The 23,854-nt window shown below is 41.2% G+C and overlaps 1 protein-coding gene across 2 annotated transcripts in view; it reads left to right on the top strand.

Annotated features, from left to right (window-relative positions):
• asap2a (ArfGAP with SH3 domain, ankyrin repeat and PH domain 2a) overlaps positions 1–23,854 on the top strand; it is a 58,028-nt gene that overhangs the window by 25,754 nt on the left and 8,420 nt on the right. For both annotated transcript variants that reach the window (XR_010096451.1, XM_063496675.1), the window contains exons 4-19: positions 1,005–1,079; positions 9,296–9,345; positions 13,683–13,812; positions 14,253–14,338; positions 14,991–15,066; positions 15,148–15,234; positions 16,350–16,453; positions 17,038–17,107; positions 17,609–17,696; positions 18,505–18,553; positions 18,842–19,008; positions 20,501–20,634; positions 21,174–21,268; positions 22,357–22,546; positions 22,707–22,792; positions 23,159–23,274. Coding sequence is in view for 1 of the 2 variants with exons in the window: in XM_063496675.1 (XP_063352745.1) it covers positions 1,005–1,079; positions 9,296–9,345; positions 13,683–13,812; positions 14,253–14,338; positions 14,991–15,066; positions 15,148–15,234; positions 16,350–16,453; positions 17,038–17,107; positions 17,609–17,696; positions 18,505–18,553; positions 18,842–19,008; positions 20,501–20,634; positions 21,174–21,268; positions 22,357–22,546; positions 22,707–22,792; positions 23,159–23,274 (1,603 nt within the window). In the remaining variant the exon portion in view is untranslated. The remainder of the gene's footprint in view (positions 1–1,004; positions 1,080–9,295; positions 9,346–13,682; positions 13,813–14,252; positions 14,339–14,990; positions 15,067–15,147; positions 15,235–16,349; positions 16,454–17,037; positions 17,108–17,608; positions 17,697–18,504; positions 18,554–18,841; positions 19,009–20,500; positions 20,635–21,173; positions 21,269–22,356; positions 22,547–22,706; positions 22,793–23,158; positions 23,275–23,854) is intronic.

Raw genomic sequence — 23,854 nt, 5'->3', positions numbered from 1 at the left:
TTTCTAGGAAAAAAATCTGCATTCCTGGACTGGTTGGCAAGTGGTTGATGTAGCTGGGTATTAGCAAGTATAATCAGTCCCAAAGAGCGTGCCGCAATAAAAACCTCCCTGTGATTGCTTTGGTTGCTAGCAGACTGTAGTGATCGCCTATAGTTTGCGTGTACATGGACTTTTCTGCAAACACTCACCGTTTACTCTTACTCTTACTAGAAGCAGTGAAACTTGAAAAAATGGAACACCAACCAGAAATCGAGAGCATTCTCCTTCAAAGTAAAAGATTTATCTCACTGCTGCAACTAGAACATTTTCAACTTTTATTTTGAAGGAGAACAGTATTTGCTTCCTGTTTGCGTGACATTTTTCACAGTTTCACTACTGTTTGGCAAGTGGTTTGCAAGTATCTGGAGACTTCTGTGCAAACTACTGACGACTGCAGCAACCTGCTAGCAACTAAAGCTATCACAAGTAGTTTTTTGGTGCAGCATTATGTTTCCCTTGTCACCAGAAGCTGCCAGATGGTCACCAACACGCATCTAAGCCTGCCTGACTGAGGCCTTATCTTCATTAAGATGCTACATACTGCAGGCTTAAAGAATAACTTAAAAAGAAAGACTGAGAAACCATCCATACCACTGCTTTTATTGTAAAACATGACCAGTTGTGTATATATGCTGTTGGAGTAGATGTTTACACATATATATTTTTAGTGGCTGTTTCCACTGAACCTGTATGATGTATTCTGTGTTACAACGTGTCTGCTAGTTGCTTCTTTATTTGCGCAGCATTAGTCTTTCAACATTATTATTTGCTTAAGATGAAGAGCTGAAACTCTGGATACTCTGTATTTTTTATGTACACTGCAAGGACACGCAGCACACAGGACACTGCTGAAAGGATTACGTCTCAGTGACGATTGATGCCCGTGACTTTCAGTCTCCTGCTGTCTTAAAATCTCTGATGTAACCTTTCGACTCTTATTTGTGTCTCTCTTCAACTTCCTCCAGTTCCAAAACATGAACAACATCATCACCTTCCCTCTGGACAGCCTACTGAAAGGAGACCTGAAGGGTGTCAAAGGGGTAAGGCAACTAAACAGCAAGTCTTTGTGTTACTCTCCATGTGCTGTGTTTTATACAGGAGGAAATATTAAAGCCATTATTCTTGGATGATGCCCTGAAGTACCTCTTATTCTGCGAAGGAACGAGAAATGGTGTCAGTCCACTACACTAAGGGTTGTTTTTGCACAAATTTCAATGTAAATGTCAGCTGATGAACATATTCATCTTGCAGTTGTTTAATCCGTCAAAGAAACCAGATCGCAGAGTGAAAACGGCTCACTAGAAGTACACAGAGACCTTCTGAGTGGTTCAAAGCTGCTGGACAATTATTACCCTCCTTTAGGTGCTGCAGTCTAGCTATCAAGGTTAATAACACACTGCTTTGATCTCAGACCACGTTCCTGTTCCCAAAAAAGTAAAAGTGGAGCTGGCAACACAGAGAGAGAGAGAGAGAGAGAGATGGTGGGTGAAGCAGTTCCTGGAATATACCTGTCTGCAGCAGAGTTAATACATCAAACTGCAGAATAAAAAATCAGAGTTTGCCTCTGACTGAATGAATATTAACATGATGTCTTTGTGTAGTTATGCAAAACTATGAGGGATGGAGTCCACAATCTCTCAGCTTGAGTGATTATTTAAAGCAGACCTGTTTAAATTTCCTTACATCTGTCCTTAATTGCTGCTACAATGGTGCAGGTTCATATTAAAATGGCCATAAGGTCAGCAAGCGTGCAAATAACAACACCAGTGAGAGCAGATATTCTTAATAAGGTTCTCTCAGGAGCACAGCTGCTTACAAACATGCTATTTATATGCTTTGTTTGGAAGGGGAGGCCAATCAGATACTTGACTTAAAGGGAGAAGGGCGCTAGCTAATAATGTATTGACTTTTTTCAGATCGAGGATGAACAAGGCCCAGAAAATAAATAAAGATTATTATGAACCATGAATTATGCAAAGCTACTTTTTAGAGGCCGTGTATAGAAATGTGGAGCATATGAATGTATGAGAATGTGTTACTGTGCATGTGTTTGCAGGATCTAATGCAGTGCTTCTCTCACTTTTTCTGTTGTGAGATCTAAAACAATATTCATTTGCTTGGCTGGTTCAATCTATAACTGTGTGTTTCTTGTTTAGCTTGGAGAAGCAAAACAGTTTTCTGCCCATCAAGGTCCGTTTGATTCATTTTGCAGTCCTTTCAGTTATATAGGAGTATATAGGTATAAGGACTACCGCCTTTATTTCAAAAAACTGTCTATTGGCACTCTATAATATATTTTACATACATGGTACCATGTATGTATTTTGTGGCACTTTCCTTTTATAATAATAAATATGTTCTCCTGTAAAGTCATATTTTTTTTAACTCTTCTTCTTGAAAGCCTACTAGGAGTAAACCTTGAAGCTCTTCTCTAAACTTAGTGCTTTCTGTGACATTTCAAGCCTTCTTATAGAGGAAATTAACTGTGTGTGCATCAGAAGTTAGCTGGGGTGGTCTCTGCCTGTGCAGCTACGCTTGGAAAAATCTGGAAACTATCTTAATGGTCCTTAAACGGAGTCTTTATTGATATTTTACGAGGTGTCAAAACAATGTCGTCTTTATCGGGGGAAGAGCTAAACAACCGTGAAATGCCACCAAAACAAAAGCAGTAAATTAAGGGGGGAATAAAAGACCATAGCTCAGTATTTTGGCAGGTTTTTAGTGCTACTGTTGGAGACGGCAGTAAGCAAGGAAGGGGTGACACAAAGACTCGCAGCAAGGAAATGTTTAATGCCTGCAAACACGCTTTGGTCTGAAATAAAGTGTGTTGAGGTTTAATAGACAGGCCTGTGCCTTGTATATTAATGCAGTCTGCTAGACAGTCATGTGTGTCCACCAATCAGACTAAACCCAGACAGACACTCATCAACAGTCTCTGCCAGTCTGTAATGCAATCAGACTGTCCACAGTGGTCTGTGACCTTTCACTCTCTAGGCACATGATTAGATTCGGTTTCCACTGAGGTATGATGTAGTTAAGTCAGCTCTAATGAGGGTGGTTGCCATGGGGAAGCCAGTTGTCCCCATGACCCCTGGCCACTTTGTGCTGTCTGGCCCCTGAACTGCCCTTTTTTTTCCCCCCTTTTCCCTTTTTTTTTGGTTCTTTTGCGTTCTTTCCTCAAGTGTTGTCTTTTTGGCTTCAATCTCCTTTTTTGTTCTGTGATTTCCTGCCTTTGTCCTCTCGTCTCTGTTTTAACTCTGCTGATATCTCCGCCTTTCTCTCTCGACACTCCCCCCCACCCCCACCCACCCGGCTTTGGCAGCCAGTTGTATCTGTAATGCTTGCCCACTTATTGCTCATTAGCCCTCGGACGATTCTCATTACACCAGTGGCAAAGGACTAATGAGCTGCTGGTTATTTTATACTTCAGGGCACACTCACATTTACACACACTTATATAAATGTAGTCACTAAACCTGGAAGTTACGCTTCTACAAAAAGAGAGAGAAAAGGTCACAGAGATGTACAGTAATATTTACCTGTTGCTCACCTACACAGCCCAGAGGCTTTCCCTCACCTCTTCCTTATTGCCATTCATTATTCATTATTCCACCACTACCACGGGAAGTACCTGTTAGGAGAGCGGGGGGGAGTAGGAAGAAGTCCAGACATGCACGACAGGCTGTTTACACTACAGGGAGAGGAACAACTAAAGTATAATATATTAATTGGCTGATGTGGACGTCATTAAAGAGTAATGTATTTAAAAGATCAAAGGAGCTTACGAGGAGGAATGTATTGCAATGCGGATGGGAATTATGTACTTCACCAGTCACAAGCAGGAACAAGATTTACACATTTGTACGCTCATTTTAAACAAGTTGTGGTGTTTTTGGAACAAATATGCAACAATTTTACAAGCAAATGAAACTCAACTCGAATAAATGTTGATGACGGAAACCTGAGTTCAGTTTTATTAATGCAGCTTCGAAAGTAGGCCGTGCTTGAGGTAATAAAAGGAACTTGTGCTGATTTCCCTATTTTTTGTTCTTTGACTTTAATAGAATGGCTTTGCATGATTTAGGGTTCAAAATAATGCTTGTTTATTTTATACCAGTCCTGAATAAGACATCTGAGCTCACCTACCATTTTAGCACCTTAAGCCCATCTTACCTATAAGTCCCCCCCCCCTTTTTTTTTTTAATAGGTAGGATTAACCCTAACTTCTGCCAGTAACTCTTTACTCAGCATTTAAGGCTAAATGTATATCTTGATCAGATCATTTCTCAAAAATTTACACACAAAAGAGAGCAACTAACAGTAACACCTCAACAAATGAGAAGTATGATACGTTTTTTGAAATGTACTTCCCTCTTGCCGTTCAGTGCAGATCAAAAATGCAGTTTGGTCTCTTAAAATTCTCCACGTTCAACGCTTCGGTGTGGCAGCTTCAGTAGTTACCAGCCTTTACATTTGATTTAATTCAGGATTTAATGGCTTTTTGGTGACCGGTGCTCACATAAACCCTGTTAATATTCTGCCAGTGCTGTCTTCAGCAATGAGTGCAATGAACTCACTCTGCAAGAGGCAGCAGCTAATGGCTCTGGGATTAGAGGGCTAACACTTAACAACCTGTCACTGCTGTTACTCGATTAAAAACCCCTACCATCTTATCACAAAGGAGAATCAAGATTTCATGTGTAAAAGTCAATTTTAAGGCAATGAGTCACCCTTCTTCTCTTCATATTTTGCTAGGAAAATGTGAAATGCATTTGTTATGAGCATCTTTATTCTTCAACACAGCCTGAAGTCTCTCAGGCTTTTGTCATTTCTTTATGTAGTCTTCAGGAATAGTTCTCCAAGCTTCTTGAGTGACATTTTGCTCTGTTTTTTTTGTCAAGATAATCCAGCACTGCTTCAATAATGTTGAGCTCTCTGGGGAGGCGATCCATGTCTGATGGTTTTGCACTGTGTGTGTTTTTTTTTCTAGTCATTATGTCTTTACTGTATTGCAGTGTGCTTGAGATCATCGTGATGCTGAAAAATGAATCTGTTCGTGCTGCCAGTGAGAGGCTTTCCAGATGGTACTCCATGGTGGATTAAAAACTGATGGCAATTTTCTGTGTTCATAATTCCATCAATTTTCACAAGATTCCCAGCACCAGTGGCTAAAATGCACTTCAAACCACGACAGAGCCCCTACAGTGTTTTACAGATGGTTGTGGAAGTTTTGGTATACCTCAGCATTTTCTCCCTGTTTCCCTTCTTTAAGAATGAGACTTTGGTGAACAGTAGATGGACTCCTGGGTCAGATGCATCTCTTGGGTACTTTGCCAGATGTCTGATGGATTTTTTTTTCTAGTTCTTAAGAAACTGTTTATCTGCTGCTGTAGTATTATAAGTATAATAAGTATTATTTTATACCTGCCATTTTTGTCCTCAACTTGTCCAGTTCCCTCAGATTTTTTTACAGACACAATGCACACCTTGCAGAGATATACCAATTTTTCAGTTAACAGCTCTTTGGTAATCACAAAAATACTCTTTTATGTCTGTCTGACTGTTGTTTTTGGCATAGATTCAGCTATAGAAAATGGTCAGGTACAAGGACTAGACTGAATGTAAAAGCAGCCAATATCCAAAGAAAAACCTTGAAAGGTTTCAGAAAACATGAACTGTTGATCAAGACCACTTTGAAAAAAATTACAGGAGTAGAAGAAAGTCTGGCTCCTGTGAAGAAATTAGTGGTGGCTAAAGATGTTTTGCACAGTAATGAAATTCTTCACTGAAATGTTCTTTGCTCAGGATTAAGCCCTTTCACTGTAGTACCAACAAGAACGCCACTGTGAGGGTCAGTGGAAAGCCCAGTAGTGTTATTGCTGGAGATAGACACACTCCCACTCAGGAGAAATTAGAAAGTGTTGATTTTATCAGTCTGTTCTGCTAATACTGAATTATAAGAGTGGATGCCTGCATGACATCATGCCTGCCGTCTACCCGCCTGCTTATGGAGAGGTCTCTAACACGCCGTGAATCATATCAACTTATCAGTATTCAACCCCAGTGACTAAGGGGTGCAGAACCTAGTGTGTGTGTGTTTGGAGCATTGGGAGGGGGGAAGCTAGTGTGGACTAATGCATTTGGATTGAGGGATGTGAGTCCAGCTGTGTCCCCCCTTATTGTGTTTCAGTGGATCGTGAACACCCGAAACCGCCCACGCATGTTAGCTGTTGGAGGTTTTTTAGATGAGAGCTGATCTGTGTTTGCTGATCTCATTAGTTTGCAAACCAAATACTCTGCAGTATTAGTGCTTTTAAAAATGACAGAGTCAGACATTTAAAAACAGCACAAGGAAGTAGGTTAACGTGCCAGTGGACCTCCGCTGTAGTAACCCTTTCGTAGCACCACGTCACATGTAACACAGGCTTAGTCATTATTCTGGTGGCCTCGCATCAATTCAACTCCAAGCATTTTTATTTATTTTTTTTGCAAGTCATCCCTCTGCTTTCTCCCTACTTTCCTGCCTCTCTGAAACTTTCTGTAAAAAAATTAAAAGGAAAAAGTAGGGCAGTAGACAGTTCTACAAAGTTTTAAAGTTAAGAGCCTCCACATCATTGATACATTTGAGTTACACCTTATTACATCCCTTTTCTGTTTCTCCACTCTTGCCTGATCATATCTAAGATCCCGCTGTGACATTCAGAGGTCTTTTTGCTGCTCACACTTTCTTCCTTTCTCTCTAAATATTCTTTAGCCAGTCTGTTAAATGATGACAGTAACATTTCATTTGTTTCTCTCCCTCATAGGCCCCCCAAAACATGCTTTTTGTTTTTTGTCCATCTTTGGCTGTGACGTTAGAAGGATTATGGGATGCCAGCCAATGCAAATGCTACATAGTTCTTTGTCTTTTGTGCCCTCTGTCTTCTTTGCAGCAGGCGATAAGCTAACACACAAAAAAGATCCCAAACACAAGCAAGAGTAATCCACAGTACTGTTTTTTTTCACATGTTTTTGACAGCTGCAGCATGTAGTGATTCTGCTAGGGTGTACATAGACACCACACTCCCCCAGTGGCACCCTTACCCCTCATCAAGAGCCCTTGAAAAGGACTCCAATCTACTTTAGGTTGCACATTTAGTATATCTGTAGGAAAAGGTGTGAGGCACGTATTCCAGGAGCTGCTAATCCTTGACATGTATGGTCCTGGGTAGTAAGAGGTCGCATCCTCCATCTTTAGATTCAGCCAGACAGGATACAGAGTGCTAAAAGCCTGCATATCTCTGAGGGAGTGTTTTGCCCCTGTGCCTTGTCCTATTCTGCTCTGCCCTTCCCTGCCCAGTGATGCCTCTGTCTGGTATTTTTAGCCATTGTTACCATTTTTCTCCTCTCTCCGGCTCTGACATTTCCTTCCGCTCACCCTTTTTTTTTCCTCACTTGCTCTCTTGACCTGCAGTTCATTCTTTTAGCGGCTTCCTTCTACACTTTGACAATTTTCCCCACAGTCCTGCTCTTTTACATTGGATTTGGGATTTTTATAGCCTTTTATACTCTCTTTACTCTGGCGGTTTCTGCCGTTGAGCTGGATGAGTGAATGGCTCCCTGCCCCTTGACTTGGCCCAGTGAACCATGTTGTGATCCTGTGGGCTGACAGGTCGAGCCTGCCACTCCTCTGCTGTTGAAGTGGAGGTCAGCGGTGGGGATCAGCTCACTCTGGAGATCTAACAGTGGCACTGAAGCCTTAAGCAAAACCTGAGGCAACATAAATTCATAGCAAGGTGGAGAAAAGTGCTGCATGAATTGGTTTGGCTTTCTGTGGAGTGCTCACTGTAATGTTTTAATTACAAGAATTAAAGCGGTTTAATTGCAGCTGAATCCTTTAGTTTTTTCTCTTTTTTAAAAATTGTCATTATTGCGTGCTGTACAGCAGATTTTCCTGGCATCCTGACCCCCCTCCACTCCTCATAACAACACAACAGTTGATTTTGGTGTATTGGTTGTTTTTTAGGGAATAAAATGGGCAGCTGTACCCAGTAATGTCTGCTTTGTGCGTCCTAATCACTGTTTAATCACCACTGGAGCACCAAAGAGGTGCTTTAATCAAGAGTTTTGCTCAAGCAGCACACGACGGCGAGAAATCGTTACCAGAGAATTTGCGTTATGAATGCCAGAAACAGTCACCTTGTGCTCCTGCTCACTGCTGAGACAAATGCCGGCTGCATAGATTAGCTTTTAGATATATATTATTTGCAATGTTTTGCTATTGACATGACGAAGGATGTGTCATTCTGCATCCAATTTCTTGATTTCTGCTCGCTATTTTAAGAGTGTAACCACACACTTCCCGAGTTTTCTGCTTGATGCGCTTGTCTGCGTTCAATATTTATAGTACATTGCCCTGACTAGCAGCTACTTTCATTGTTGAGGACCTAAGAGTATTTATTAACCATGTTTGGAAGTGATATGTGAATAAAATCTTTGCTCCTTGAGAAGCTTTACATAAATACAAGAAATGGGTAGAAGCTGCTAGTCAGACTCTTTCTGAGAGGTAAAAAATTATATATATATATATATATATATCTCTATATATATATCTATATCTATATATATATAGATAGATAGATATAGATATTTACTTGCTAGCGCCTCTGACTAAGTCTCTGAGGCCGGCCAAGAAGTAGACAACTTCCCACAAAAGTGCAGCAACTTGGACTCATTAAACTAAACAGCTGTCACGAGTATATTAATGAGCTTCAGAGACCTTTTATTATTTTTGGATAAACACAAGCTGTTTCCTTCTGTTTTCCGTCTTTCTTGTAACTTTTTGGCTTCTCCTTCGTATTTACTCTCAAAATGGTACTGACGTCCGAAAGTAACTTCCCAATGGGTCTCAACTTTCTTAATTAAATTTATGTGAGGATCCCAAAAGTGGCACCAATCACAGGAAAACCACAGAGTAATGTTTTTTTTGTTTGTTTGTTTGTTTTTATGGAGATGCAATAAAGGCTTTGTTCTGATAAATCACCCAAACAATTAATGGACTATAAAAGCCAAACTACCCCGTTCATTCCACACCTGCAGCTTTAAATGTTACCATGTGCTCTATTTAAGAAAATGTAGTCCCAGTTTATTTCTCGTCCATGTTCTTCTCGACCCTCGATCGTCTCACTGTCTTTCAAAGAGCTTGTTGCTGGTTTTGTTCATTTTTAAAAAAAATAATTATTATATTAATTATTACTTCCTTTTGTTTTTTTCACAGGATCTGAAAAAGCCCTTCGACAAAGCCTGGAAGGACTACGAAACAAAAGTGTAAGAAACTACACGCATCTAATCTGCAGTTCTTTGTGTGTTTTCTACCATTTTTGATGTTTGCACTGTTGTTAGTCCATGACTTGTGCTCATGTAGTTATCAGTAGTTTAACACTTCAAGTTAGTTTTGTTTGAATGATTTTGGGCAGTATGTTTAAAATCAAATGTTTAGTAAGTGTCTTGTGTCTGTCCTCCATGTTTCCCTTCTAATCCCTCTTCCCTTGATTAACAACTCAGTGCGTTCCTTATAATGTGAATAACCCACTGTCACCTTTTCCACTTCCACACTAAGACTCCATTTTCACCGACACTCCTTTGTGATTGTGCATGCAAAGAACTCGGGAGTTTTTATAGCACTTTTATATATTTTACAAGCAGCAAAGGACATTCTTTACTGAAAGGGTAATGCGTCTTCTCTCCAAACCGTTTTGATCAAGCAGTGCAGGCCGTGTGCTGACATTAAGGGTTCATCTAGATGCCATGTGACCATTCCCGACCGTCCTAACTTGTTCTATTTTGTTCGACTCTATTGATGGCTAATGGAGGCCATCAATAGAGTTTTCTGCCTGATATGAAAAGCATCCAAACATATCAGTGATCATCTGATCTATCTGCTGTCTCCATTTCATAGGCTCAGTCAAAGAGCAATTACAGTATTTGGTCAACATGGCATTGATTTCTTGTTCCCTAATTTGGTTTGCGAGCTCTTTGCACCCAATGCCTGATTTTGAATTCCTTGTTGGGGGTTCATCCCACATTGAAAGCTGTTTATTCAGGAAGTGTTTTGCCTTCATTTTCACAAGCGATTCATTTATCTTTTGTTTAAATGTAGAAAAACTCCAAGTCCTTTGTCTTGTGGGTGCCTTGCTTCCTGAACCAACAGTAGTGAAAATGAATGGACTCTCAGCCCCGTCGTCATTTGAACAACTGTCAGTTTGGCTCGCAGCCAAACAGCCTGGCTAACGCGTGTCTCTGTATTAGTTGCAGCCCTGATGGTGCTGTAATGCTGTCGGGGCTGAAGATTCATGTGCTGACAAAGGCCGGCAGTGTAAATCTAATGAAATCAGGTTTGGCACCTTCAGCAAAGCCAAACAGAAAGTTTAGGACAAAAACCCAAAAGCTTTTGGGACTAATGTCTGTGAGTGTGAGGCTGTTTGTGTGTGGTGTGCTAACTGTGTCTAAGGTTTTAACACTGTACCCATGAATATACACTCACTGGCCACTTTCCTAGATGCACCTGTTAAGCTGCTCATTAATACAAATATCTAATTAACAGTTGAATTGATGCCAGATGCCACATTGCAGCAGCTTGGTACATTTAGGCATGTAGACACAGTTAAGGTGACTTGCTGAAGTTCAAGCCAAGCTTCAGAATGGAGGAAGGTGACCTAAGAGCCAGATGGTCTCTGAGAGAAAATATCTCACGAGCGGCTGTTCTGTGAAAATGTCTCGTTGATGTCAGAGATCAAAGGAGAATGGCTACAGTGTTTCGAGCTGGTAAACAAACAGCCACTTGTTGCAGCCTAAGTATGCAGAAGAGCATCTCTGAATGCTCAGCACGTCAAACCTCTCACTCCATAACCACTCCTGTCAGCTAAGAACAGGAAACTGATGCTGCAATTCTCATGTTCCCACCAAAACATTGCCTCACTTTCAACGATGGCTGCTTCCAGCAGATTAATGTGGCGTGTCACAAAGCTCAGACCGTGACGATGAGTTCACTGCACTCAAACGGCCTCCGGATCTCAGTCCAGTAGAGCACCAATAGACCTCAAGATTTAAGGGACTTGAAAGCAAGAGGGGTCCAACCTGATACTACCCAGATGTACCTAAACACAGTGTCCAGTGAGTGTACCTCCAGTGAAACCTAGACAAATGTGAATGTACAACTAAATACAAACAGCTCATAATGTCACAGGTAAGACAGAATATTATTGGAGTAGTTTTGTTAGCTTTGGAAAGTAACACTCTTTGAGTAAAATTATTATTTTTTTCATTTGTTTTATAATTACCAAACAATATACAGTAATCACCCATATACCTCCCAGGTAAATACTTAATTAAATAATTAATGGACTTTAAAAGAAAAGCTTTACAACATTTTAAAGTTGCTTTTTTACTTTTGCTAAGATTTTTAATTTTAAGTTTTGAATATTAAGTTTAAGGTTAATAAGTGAGTTAAACATCAGGTAGTGAGCTAAAATGTCTCGATGCATGCTCAATCCATCCAGGTACATGTGTTCATGAACACAATCAACTTTTTGTGTTCTGGTTGTGAATGTTACTTTAATGCACATGAACCAGGCTGGACTCTTACGCAGCTTTCAGTCACATTTCTGCATAACTATTTTAAAAAATATGCTGTGAGAAAATGCGGCATATCCAAAAGAATGACCTGTTGCATGAAACGTTGCCCCCACCCCCCCTCTCCCTTTGTTGTTTTTCTGTGTTGTCCTGATTGCCTGTGGAAGATGGAGAATTTATGGGAAAAACTGGCTCTGAGCGCTGGCTGTCAGGCAGCATGTATAAACAAATCTAAATCTAATCACTCATCTCATTGGCTTGTAGTCTCTTAGGTCCTACTCCTGACCTTTTTAATACACTAAACCCATGGCTAACCTTAATCATCTTTAACGTAATCATCCTCAAACACTAAAAAAAAACGTGCACAAAAGAATCCTGCAAAAAGTCTGAGTGGAGTTGAATCGCTGAGTTGAACCCCTCTCCCTGGTCGACATCTGCTCTCTAATTCCTTCTGCTTTATGTACTGATCTCAATTGCCGTCATCAGCGAGAAACTACAAGTGTTTGATTTCCCAAACAAGCTCTCTGCTAATTATGGAAACCTTCCAAAAAAAGCGCTGATGAGCTTAGTGCAGTTTGACTCTTGGCACTTCTGTTCAAGCAGCTTGGATTATTTATTTATTTGTTTTTCTATCATCTCAGTGAAATCGGTGCAATGAGCCGTGCGTTCCTCCTGTGCAGACACACCTACACATTTGGTGTGTTTGCTTCAGGACACGATACATCTGGCAGTACAAGGTGATTTAAAAAAAAAGGTTAAATGAGACACCAGCTCGAATTACTCAGGAATGAATGAAGTCAGCTTTGCAAGAATTACTTTCTAATTCATCATGATTGTCTGACATAGCTGGTGGATCAGGTTTTTTTATTTTCTAATGGGGTGTCTGGAAAGGAAGCAGTTCGCTGATCACAAATTCGGAGAAAGTCGGAGAGATTCAATGATGACGGGTAAAAATACAAATAAAGTGGGCATTCCCCCGAGTTAAACTTTTCTCAATTTCAAGGCGACATGTGACAGAGTTGCGAAAATTATAATGTCACCTAGGCAGCTAGAGCCTGGAATGTCAAACGTCAAGGGGCGTCAACATAGAACGTGCTTTGTTGATGATGGTTGGTCTCTAGTGGACGTCCCAAGCTCCAGCTGTCCAGATAGCACTGTAACAATAGCCCCCCCTCCCCGTCATACGTCAATCAGCTGTATTCTTTGTTCTCATTGGTTGACACTTCAATCACTTGCTTTGGAGTTGAGAGAGGTTTATCTCAGGACCGGTCAACTCTTCATTCCCGAGACTTTTTACACCCGAGACTTTGCTCTGAACCTGTCTTGAACTTCAGAGCAAAGCGTGGCCCGTATTGATGCCTTTTTGAACATCTCTCAACTCCGAGGCCAGTGACTGAAGCGGCCATCAATGAGAGCAAAGGATACAGTTGATTCACAGAGGGTTACCTAGGCAACTCCTCTAGCGGGCTGGGTCACTGACATAGGATGTGCAATGAAATCACTTCCTGTGCCGACCCCCCTCGGTGTTGCTAAATACTTTACTATGCAAAAACTTTAGGCACTTGACTAAATCTGCGTCCACGCAGCATCACTTTGTCGCTAACTGATGGTTTCTAGGAGACATTTCAGGCTCCGGTTGCTTAGGTAACCCAGTAACATATTTAATACCAGGTTATGTCAATCCTGTGCTCTTATCAGGAGCTTCTTCAATTGCTCGCCTCGATATTTTCAGGTCATGAGACAACTTTTTTTCACTCGAAATCAGCAAATGTAATCAACACTCTACGGTTTCTAAACATTGCAAAAATTAAGTTTAATAAAGAGAATTTCTGCTTCTTCATGTAAGCCCATCTACTGCCTTGACACTTTTACAAACCTGGCTTTTTCTCATCTTATATGTAGCTCAACCATGAACTGCCTGACAACTTTAGGGCTGATTTTTCACATTATGATGCCTTCTGTATGCTTTCGGTACTGTTATGGATCTGTTGATTGCTCTTTGACACCCTCTCCCATGCTGTCACTCTTGCCAGCACCAAGATAGAAAAGGAAAAGAAGGAGCATGCGAGACAGCATGGGATGATTAGGACGGAAATCAGCGGGGCAGAAATCGCTGAAGAGATGGAGAAAGAGAGAAGATTCTTCCAGCTGCAGATGTGTGAGGTTAGTTGGAGCGATTATCAAGAGACGGGTTTCATTTGATTACCAGTGTTTTAAATATATATAACATGAATTAATGAAACATTAAAATTGTATGAAATCCTGATAGTATTATCCTGGCAGTGGTGGGTTGAGAAAACAGGGCAGTTTCTGTCAAAGTACGGTAAAAACTGAATACTGCACGGCCTGTTGGAATACAAAAATCACATTACATGTAAGCATGTTTATGTGCTGAATGCCTTTTTAGATGTTTCATTTTAATGAAGCCTTGCTTGAAAAATTACGTTTTTCCCCTTTTGAAGTGTCTGGGTATGAGATGAAAGGGATGTATACATTTGAGATGGTCCATGAGTATTTGAAGTCTCAGACTTCAGAGTTGCTTTTCCATCTGTGTGAACCTGGACTGACCCCTCTTCCTGGATCTGGATTCAATCTGTTTACAGTATCTCCTCAAAGTCAATGAGATCAAGATCAAGAAGGGGGTGGATCTGCTGCAGAACCTTATCAAGTATTTCCACGCACAGTGCAAGTAAGACGTGCATATTATATACGTCAAATTTATTTTTCATCGTAGGCCACGTACATACTACTTTGATACTAAGTGGACCTGACCAGTGAAATTTTACACATTGTGTAAAATTACAGAAAAGTTCTGGTAGTTCATCACCCAGACAGTCCTGTAATTATAACATAAAAAGATTATGTGAAAGATCTTGGTGAAAAATGTTTCTGTTATTTAATTGTTTATCTATTACTGACTGGCAGTTGATGAGACTCCTTTTATCTAAATAAAAAACTGTAAAACCTAGGAAAATGTGGTTAAAAGTTCAAAATCTGTGCACTCCTTTACATTCTCAAAACCCATCTAGCGGGCCGAGTAGGAGTCTTTACCAGGCCTATTCTGGCCCCTAGGCCCTATGTTTGACACCCCTGATACACGTGGTTAAGTTGAGTATATATGAAAAGCATATTTTTTACAGTCTAATAGTAAAGATTTAGTTTGGGGTATGCACGGTTGATGTTATTTTTAATGTATTATAGCAACAATATTTTTAGGATGTAGGGAAATCCAGTGCCCTGATCCACTGTCACTGCAAAGAAAAAGTTACTCACGTATACTATAAATCTGTTTTGTGGCACTTCTGTCACACTGGGATAAATTTGTGTGCTTCGTCATTCAGTTTCTTTCAGGACGGTCTAAAAGCTGTGGACAACCTCAAACCTTCCATAGAGAAGCTGGCCACAGATCTGCACACGGTCAGAGCCATTTAATTCCAGCCTGTTTTTTCCACTCTTAAACCTTCCTTCATGACTTAGACATGACTTGTGTCTGTACAGATAAAGCAGGTGCAAGACGAGGAGAGGAAGCAGCTGGCTCAGTTACGAGACGTCCTCAAGTCGGCGTTACAGGTGGAGCAGAAGGAGGTAACACCCACAACAGAAACGAAACGATCAAATGCTTTATGATGTACCGGACAAGCTCAAATCTGCTTATTAGACTTCAGCTTCTCTCAGTGATGACATTAACTTGGGACTCACGCACACACTAATGTATATACGACTCCATTACTAATCTATCCCTCTGGGTTGGGATCTAAACTATAATTGAAAAGAAGCACATCTTTTTTTCTTTTCTTACATCTGTCTTGTTTCTTGCATGTGCTATTAGTCGTTTACTTCTCTACCCAAATGAACTGAGGTAGACTGCTCATCAGCTCGGTGCTCAGTGAACTGTTAAATATGCTGCAAAGCGCAGCAGCTTCAGGTCTAATCTGAAGATTGTTTTCTTCTCTCCTCTGCTGCTGCCGCCTTTTGTGAAACAAGTCCAGAAGAGTAAGTGGATTTGTGGGGGGAAAAAAAAAAAAAAAAAAAAAAAGCTTCATATAGCATCTCGTGTTCCCTGTGGTGATGTCGTTGCTTCCAGTGCTCGATGTTTTCGATGTAGTAGCTCACAGTGTCGTTCAGTGAGAAAAGTTTGAGGTGGGGCTGTCATATTTTTTTTTTTGTGTGTATATGTCTGCTGATATCGGCACACATCAAGCCGCTCCAGCTCTCAGAAGTCGTCCTCTCTGTTTCCCGTAGTGTTTCCACAAAAAAGGAATATCGCTCATGCATAAAAAAAAAAAAAAAGTCTGGGTCCTCTTTCATGGTAGCTGATGTATTTAAATGAAGCCTATTCAGGCTGCATGTGTTAAAACAGCAAGAATTGCTAATGAGATTAAAATGCTAATGACACAATTTGGCCAGCTGCTGCTGCAGACTCTGACTTCAAAGGTGTACAAGCTCTTATTTTCTCCCTTCCCTTTATTTGCACAAAATCACTCAGCCTGAGAGGAGCAATCTTAACATAATTGATATTTGCTTTAAAATCCTCCGCGGAGCAGGAGACCCAGAAGCGCAGTGTAATCCAGAGCAATTTTGCGCTTGTGCAGCTCCCCCTCGACTTCATACTGTTTTTTGCTAATTCAGTGTGTAGCTCCTGCCTTCCGCGCCTCATTTGCTGAAATCACAGCTCTGCTTTTGCTGTTTTTTTTCCTCAGGATTCACAGGTGCGTCAGAGCACCACCTACAGCCTGCACCAGCCGCAGGGCAACAAGGAGCACGGCACGGAGCGCAGCGGGTACCTTCACAAGAAAAGTGATGGGTACGTTTAGAAAAGGGCGTTCAAAAGATCAGATGAGTCACTACACAACAAACTATTTCTTCAGTGAAGAACGCAGAGAAGGCTGTGGCGTTTAGAGGTCTCATTATTCCTCCACCTCTGTCTCTCTCGTGTTGGTGGGTTACTAATGAGTGTTTGTCAGCAAGATTGTGCAAAAATTGCCAGCACAGTTTCATGCAGCAGCTTGGTGGAGCACACGTGCAGTAAAAGAGCTTGCAAAATAAAAGAAGTGTGGTTTGCTTTGTTTGAAACGAGCAGCCTGCAGATCATCTTGAATATATAAATTTTTTCCTCATAGAATTTGCAAAATGCTGAAAATGTCCATAACAGGTAGTTTACTTTGGAGATCCTGCTAGCTGACATTAATTTGTCAAAATTGATACAGATCATTTTGGCTTTTAATTCTTTTTATTGTTTTATTGTAGACATGCTCACCCTGTGTGTCATAACTAATGCATGTGAATGCTAGTGGTAACGTGATAATGATAAATATTTCATTGGCTTTTACCAATTCACTGCACCGGTGTATGCGCGACATACTAATCGCTGCCGTCTCTGCGTCGCAGGTTGAGGAAAGTGTGGCAGAAGAGGAAGTGTACAGCGAAGAACGGATTCCTCACTATCTCACACGGCACAGTAAGCAAACAGTGGCACTGGTATGAAAAACAAGACGACATCTTTTCATCTGAAAACACACGCATAAACCTTTTAGTTTGGCTGCAAGCCTCATCATTGCTGCTTGTCTTCATATACAGTGCAGTGAAAAAGCACAAAAGTGAATTTTTAGCATTTTTTAGCATTTTTTTTAGCATTTTTTACACACTTTTAACACAGTGTTCAGTGTTTTTTTTTTTTTTTAAGTTTTTAAATGATTTTTATTTATTTAAGGGGAAATCTATCCAAACCTACCTGAATCTATGTAGGGAAAAAAGTGATTGCCCCCTTGCCATTAAAGATTCGGTCAACCCCTCTTGCTGACACGGTTCATCTCTCACAGAGCTGCTTATCAGATGTTCTGTTTGGCTCCAGCAACCGTCAGATACACTTAAACCAACACTCCTGCTCACTTGTTCTCTCATTTTTCTCCTTCTCCCCCTTTCCTTTCTTTCCCTCCCTCCATCTGTCTCTCTTTCGTAGGCTAACCGGCCGCCAGCTAAACTCAACCTGCTCACCTGCCAGGTGAAACACAATCCTGAAGAGAAGCGGAGTTTTGACCTCATATCACGTACGTTTAGCCTCTTCTCTTTGCTTTCTGCTGCCTATGATATCTTTTTGCCTATTCCCAACTCTTTTCCATGTTTTTCTCCCCATTCTCCAGTGTGTTGTTGTAACCAAATGCCTCTGTTTAATTGGCTCTGAGCAGCAGCTGGCCGAGATTTGTTATGTAGCTGAGCAGATTTCAATTATTTCCCATGCAGCAGGAAAACAGAGATGATTAAGAAACAATATTAACACGTCTGAGGCATCTGAATCCAGCGTGTAGACTAGACTCAAATACCAAAGAGCAAAATGATGGTAGAATAATTGCTTTCATGGCCGAGATAAATTGAAAGACTACAATGTTGCTTTCTTTTGTTTGTTTCTGCCAAACAAATATTCAAATAACACTTGCTTGGAAGTCTGGTCATAAAGAGATGGCAGGAAAGGAGGATGGAGGGAGGGAGGGATGATCTGTGTGATGATCATGTGACAAACATGGCAGTTTGTGGTTATTTAAAGTTTAAGGATGAATTTAAGATGAAGAGGCTAAACTTCAGGCTTTAGGGATATAACATAGTTTAAGTTTCCTTTCATTTAGTTGTATAAAAAACTCCCATCTGAAGATGGAAACACTCTTACTTTATGTTTTTGTTTTGCAGCGCGCCCTCAGTCTGACCTTTCACTTGAGCACTTTAATGCCCTCTGGAGAGAATCACTCAAAGCTTTTTACTGCATATCTGCAGCTCTTTGACTGATTTTCTTCTTCTTCTGTTTTTTCTCCCGCTCATCTTTTATATTCCATCATTTGTTTCCTTTCTTTTTTTTGTTTTTAGATGACAGAACTTATCACTTTCAGGCCGAGGACGACCAGGACTGTCAAATGTAAGTGCTTTTCCCTTCCTTCCTCTTGTGTGTGGGTGCGCCTGTTTACCACCTCCAATACTTTCCACACACTTCCTCCCTGACACACACTCAGTCACTTTACCTCCCACCTCATGCCCATTAACTGCCCCTTTACTCCAGTCTGAACCCCCCTTGTCTGCCTTAGCTGCTCCTGTTCTTACCCACTTTCCCCCCTTCTCCTCCCACTGCTTCTCCTTTTGTCATTTTTCCTCTTTTCATCTGCCCGACTCATGTCTCCCGTGCTCCTTTACTCTGTCCCTCCTGCAGCTGGATCTCGGTGCTACAGAACAGTAAGGAGGAGGCGTTAAATCAGGCTTTTAAAGGGGACCATCATGTCGGCGAGAACAACATCGTGCAGGAGCTGACCAAGGCGATACTGGGGGAAGTCAAGCGGATGATAGGGAATGATGTTTGCTGTGACTGCGGAGCCCCGAGTGAGTGGCACAGATGGACGGGGGAAACCCTCAGATGCCTTAATAAAGTTCAATTTAAGCCTAAACAAATGGAAAACTAACACTTCTGCAAGGTGTTTTGAAACTTACATGATCATTATGTGGTAGCCAGATATCCCACAATTTAGATTATGCTAAACTCTTATACAAGCAGCTTTTTAAGACCAGAAACGACTAAGTATGCCTTTTTTTTCTTTCTTTTTTTCAGTTAAACACAAGGTTTACATGCTTTACATGTTTTTTTATTTTTGATTATTGAAAGCATAGTGATGCCAGCTCATTTACTTTCATAAATGGACCAGATTGGGTTGAATGCCAGGAATTGAGATCTCAGGATTTCCTGGGATTTTCCTCCAGTATCAGCTCCTTTTTCCCTGAAGAACTTGTTTATGTGTTCATGTACTAAGAGATGATTTATGGGAAAGACACGATTGCGTAACTGCTGTTGTGTAGACCTCAAATTGTAGTAATTCAGAAACCATAACGATCTCAAATTTTAGTTGGCTGGCGTGCGCACATAGTTAGTTGGTGCATCTCCAGTCATGAGGATCTTCTGATTTCTTCAATTCCTTAAACATCATTTGGATTAAAGATTTTTAAGTCTTTACATTTAGCTTCAAATATTACTCTTATATAATTTCAGGTGTTTTTTCTGTCTTGCTTACAGCTGTGATCTTAGTAAATGCATATACAGTGGACCCTAAGCGTATTGTTCCAAATAGAGAGCCGCACCGAGTGCATTTTACACAGCACAGCAGCAGATAACTTCATTAATTATTTAAATCTCCTGACACAGGGGACTGGATCAAATCAGAAATCTCCACAGTTCTGCAGTCATGATCAGATTTTCTGGAAAAAGCAACATTGACTTTAACGTCCTTCCGCTCGTGTCCTCGGTTCCTAAAGGCAGCGGACACTTAGAAGCCTGCCTGGAGGCAGATCACACATGTGCACAATGCTTTGGCAAAATGTTTGCTGTAATTTAATGTAGTATACAATATTTACGGGGAGCGGGTAGTGTAATTCATGCACACCAGTGGTATAAATTCCTCCTATTGAAAACTCTTAGAGTGGTTCCCCTGAGGAAATATTCTGCCACAACCTTGAAATTAGTTTTGTGAAATCCCCCAAAGTCCCATGAAATACCCCCACCACAGATCTGTACTTTATTATAGTATGTATGTATGGCAGGCACATATACCTACACATGCACAGAGTAACCAGTCCAGCTCGGTCACTTTCCTGTGACACTGTGCAGTGTGGCTCTTCAGGCAGCCATTACATTTCCAGAGGATTTCCACAAGGACACATCAAAGTTGGCTCACAGGCTGCTGAAATGACTTCTGCTTTAGTGCTTTTCACCCAATTAGTGCGCCACCCACATACACTCCTCTCTCATGTCACTCATGCATTGTTTATGTCCCTTTTTCTCCATTTTCTCTACAATGATCTTCCCCTTTTTACCCCTTAACAGACCCGACTTGGCTATCCACCAACCTGGGCATCCTCACCTGTATTGAATGCTCAGGGATACACAGGGAGCTGGGAGTCCACTACTCGCGGATCCAGTCCCTCACGCTGGATGTACTCAGCACCTCAGAGCTCTTGGTAAATCACTGCCCATCTTCTTGTTCCTGTTTTTCCAGAGCTCTCTGGAATATTTTAAGCAGGATAAGCTTGGAAAATGAAACAAGAAGGAAAAAATAGAGGGAGATTTTAAGGACAGGTGGACAGTAAATAAAGATTGGGTGAAAGTGAGAAGGAAAGCCTTACAGCACCTTTCTTGGCCTTCTGCGTCTTCCTCTTTAAAAGACCTCTGGAAGCCTGCACACTCAGAATAGCTGAGATTTTGTTTGGCTTTTCTAATCACCGTTTGGTGTAGTGATTTACTGCCTAAGGGACGGTCGGGATTAAATGCTTCCAGCCATCATTGCTTTCCCTGGTGTTAAGACGCCAGTCGCGTTGGCCACAGTCAGACGGGGCGTTGTGGAGTCTGTAAGGCTCCACACTTGGAGCTCAGGATGTCTCCTGCCTCCCGGTGGGGGCGTGATTGGAGCTGATGACTTTTGAATTAATCGATGTGGCTCAGAAAATGACACATAACTAGTTTTAATTACTGTGTGTGTGTGTGTGTGTGTGTTCCACAGCTGGCCAAGAATGTGGGGAATGTAGGCTTTAATGAAATCATGGAGGCTTGTTTAAGCGCTGAAAACGTGGTGAAACCCAACCCGACCAGTGACATGTAAGTCACCCCCTCACACTCCATTCTTCCTCCATCCCCTCACCTCACCTCCATAGCTCTTCTGCTGCTCCCGTCTCCTCACTGATCTCAGGTTACACTCTGCACATCGATTTGAGATGCTTTTATGTGACCCTTTAACACATTTTAAGTAACAAGTTTGACGTGTTTTTATTGATTATCTCTTCTGTTTAAAAAAAAAAAAAGAAGAAAAAAAAGTAAGAAAAGAATCTGAAATCTGATCAACTTTTTATCATAATCACAAAAGCTATTTTTGATCCTCAGAGTGAGAACACTTAAGGCGACTTCTGAAAGAACAGTTTAATGCATTATTGAAACCTGGAAAGATAGTGTTGAGGTGTTGTCTTGAGGGAAGAAGTGTGATTGGGGGAAGAAAATCTTGAATGATTCTAACTTTTGATTGGATGGTCGTAGATCGCGAAACATTAGCAGAATTCATGGCTCTTGTTATTAATAGTGAAAATAGGAGCATTTCCACATGCACGGTGCAAAGAGGACTCATGGGTTTAGGGCTAAGCAGCTGGATAGCCTTAAGAAAACCACTTGCCAGTGAGACTAATCGGAGAAAAGGGTTTCAGCGTGCCAGGGAGCATAAAGATTCAGCTCTGGAGCAATAGAAAAAGGTCGTGTGATCTGATTACTCCAGATTTAGCCTGTTCCAGAGTGATGGGTACATTGAGGTAAGAAGAGGGGAAGATATGGTGATGCACCCTTTATGCCTGGCGTTCACCCTACAAGGGCCAGAGTGATGATCTGGGGTCACTTCAGCTGTTAGAGCTGGTAAGGTCCAGGTTCAGCAAGATTAAAAAATGAAGACAGCAGTTTAGTATTTCCATCAATGGATTTTTTTCTTCCCTGATGGCACGGGTATATTCCAAGATGACAATGCTAGGATTCACCGGGGTCGAATTTTTAGGGCTTATTTGTGACTCCTTTTATTTTCAAAACTTTTATGAAAAATCAGCCGAACACTGAGATGTCGTCAGTGATGAACATGGCACAGCCTGCGAACGTCATAAACTGTACAAGCAGCTGCCTCAGAGCATCTGTGTCCTCGTGTTCTCCCCCAGGCAGGCGAGGAAAGACTTCATCACAGCCAAATACACGGAGAAACGTTTCGCCAAGAAGAAGTGTCCGGATGCGACGTCGCGGCTTCACACGCTGTGCGATGCAGTGAAGGCCCGAGACATCTTCTCCCTCATCCAGGTCTACGCTGAGGGGGTGGACCTCATGGAGCCCATTCCTCTGGCCAACGGGCATGTCAGTGCACAACATATGTTAACATTTTCCTGTGTACCATTCCTCCTCATATTTATAATAATCTGTGTCATTATTATTGCTCTTTATCTCCTTCCATGAACCTGAAATCCACCACACGTTCCCAGAGATTTCATGCAAATGCTTGATCGTTTTATTTCAGGAACAAGGAGAGACGGCTCTTCATCTAGCGGTGAGGCTGGTGGACAGAACGTCCCTTCACATTGTCGACTTCCTCACTCAGAACAGGTAAACACAGCACTGAAGGCAACCAGAAATCAATATGCTGAGATGGTCTGTCGGACCATCATAAAAAGACCAAAAGCTTATTTTCAGTCCTGCTGGTTTATTGACATCCACTTTTTTTCTGTTAACTCTTTTCTCTATGGACAGAAACTATTTGCATAATAATAATGATGCATTAAAAACAACAATAGAGCTTTGTTTTGCTGTGGTTTGCTTGCTAAAAACACAATTTTACAAAAAGTGTTTGTATTGGCAAAAACTACTCCCTGGTCTTATGGAGCACTGAGGCAGGACAGAAGAAAGCTGGATTTTGTATCCTCTGTGTTGGGATTTAAAGTTTTTCCCCTCTTTGTTTCTCTTCCCTGGAAGTTTAAATTTGGATAAGCAGACAGCCAAAGGCAGCACAGCGCTGCACTACTGCTGCCTGACTGACAACAGTGAATGTCTGAAGCTGCTGCTGCGGGGGAAAGCCTCCATAGAGATTGGTAAGGAAAAACACCAGAAACAAACAGCACAGCCGCAGTGCATCAACAGTCCATTGTTCTTTTTCTGCAGCAGCTAACAAAGTGCAAGGACTGAAATATTGTGATTACAGTTTTGAGGTAATTGTACTTTGAGTGTTTCCATGTCCATCTGCTTCTCTCCCTGTACTTTTAGTCCTTCACATTTTTCTGACAGCGTGAGACACCGGTCATTTTAATCAGGAATCACAAGCACAAAAAAAAACAATTTTGCAGATTAAACTTGATCACAGTACAATTTAAATTGCACATTACGGCACTGTGCAAAAGTCTGAAGCTCCCCCTCATTTCTTGATATTTTGATTTCAAGGAGTTAGACTTTCTTGTAGTTGTAGTATTAACTGGTTTAAGCACTAGCTCTCCAAAACTTTCTAAAATTGTCAAAAAGGGCCTTTTAGGACAATTTTCCATCATTTTCATTCCACTCCTTGTACCTGATCATTTTCAGAGTATTATTTTTTGTGTTTTAAACCACTTAACACTGACTTCTGAATCATTCAAGCTTTAAAAAATGCACCTAACTCAAGGGAAGAACCATTTTTTC

The sequence above is a fragment of the Pelmatolapia mariae genome, linkage group LG16_19, assembly GCF_036321145.2.
Source record: "Pelmatolapia mariae isolate MD_Pm_ZW linkage group LG16_19, Pm_UMD_F_2, whole genome shotgun sequence".
Taxonomy (NCBI): Eukaryota; Metazoa; Chordata; class Actinopteri; order Cichliformes; family Cichlidae; genus Pelmatolapia; species Pelmatolapia mariae.
This window is presented reverse-complemented; position numbering and strand designations above follow the sequence as displayed.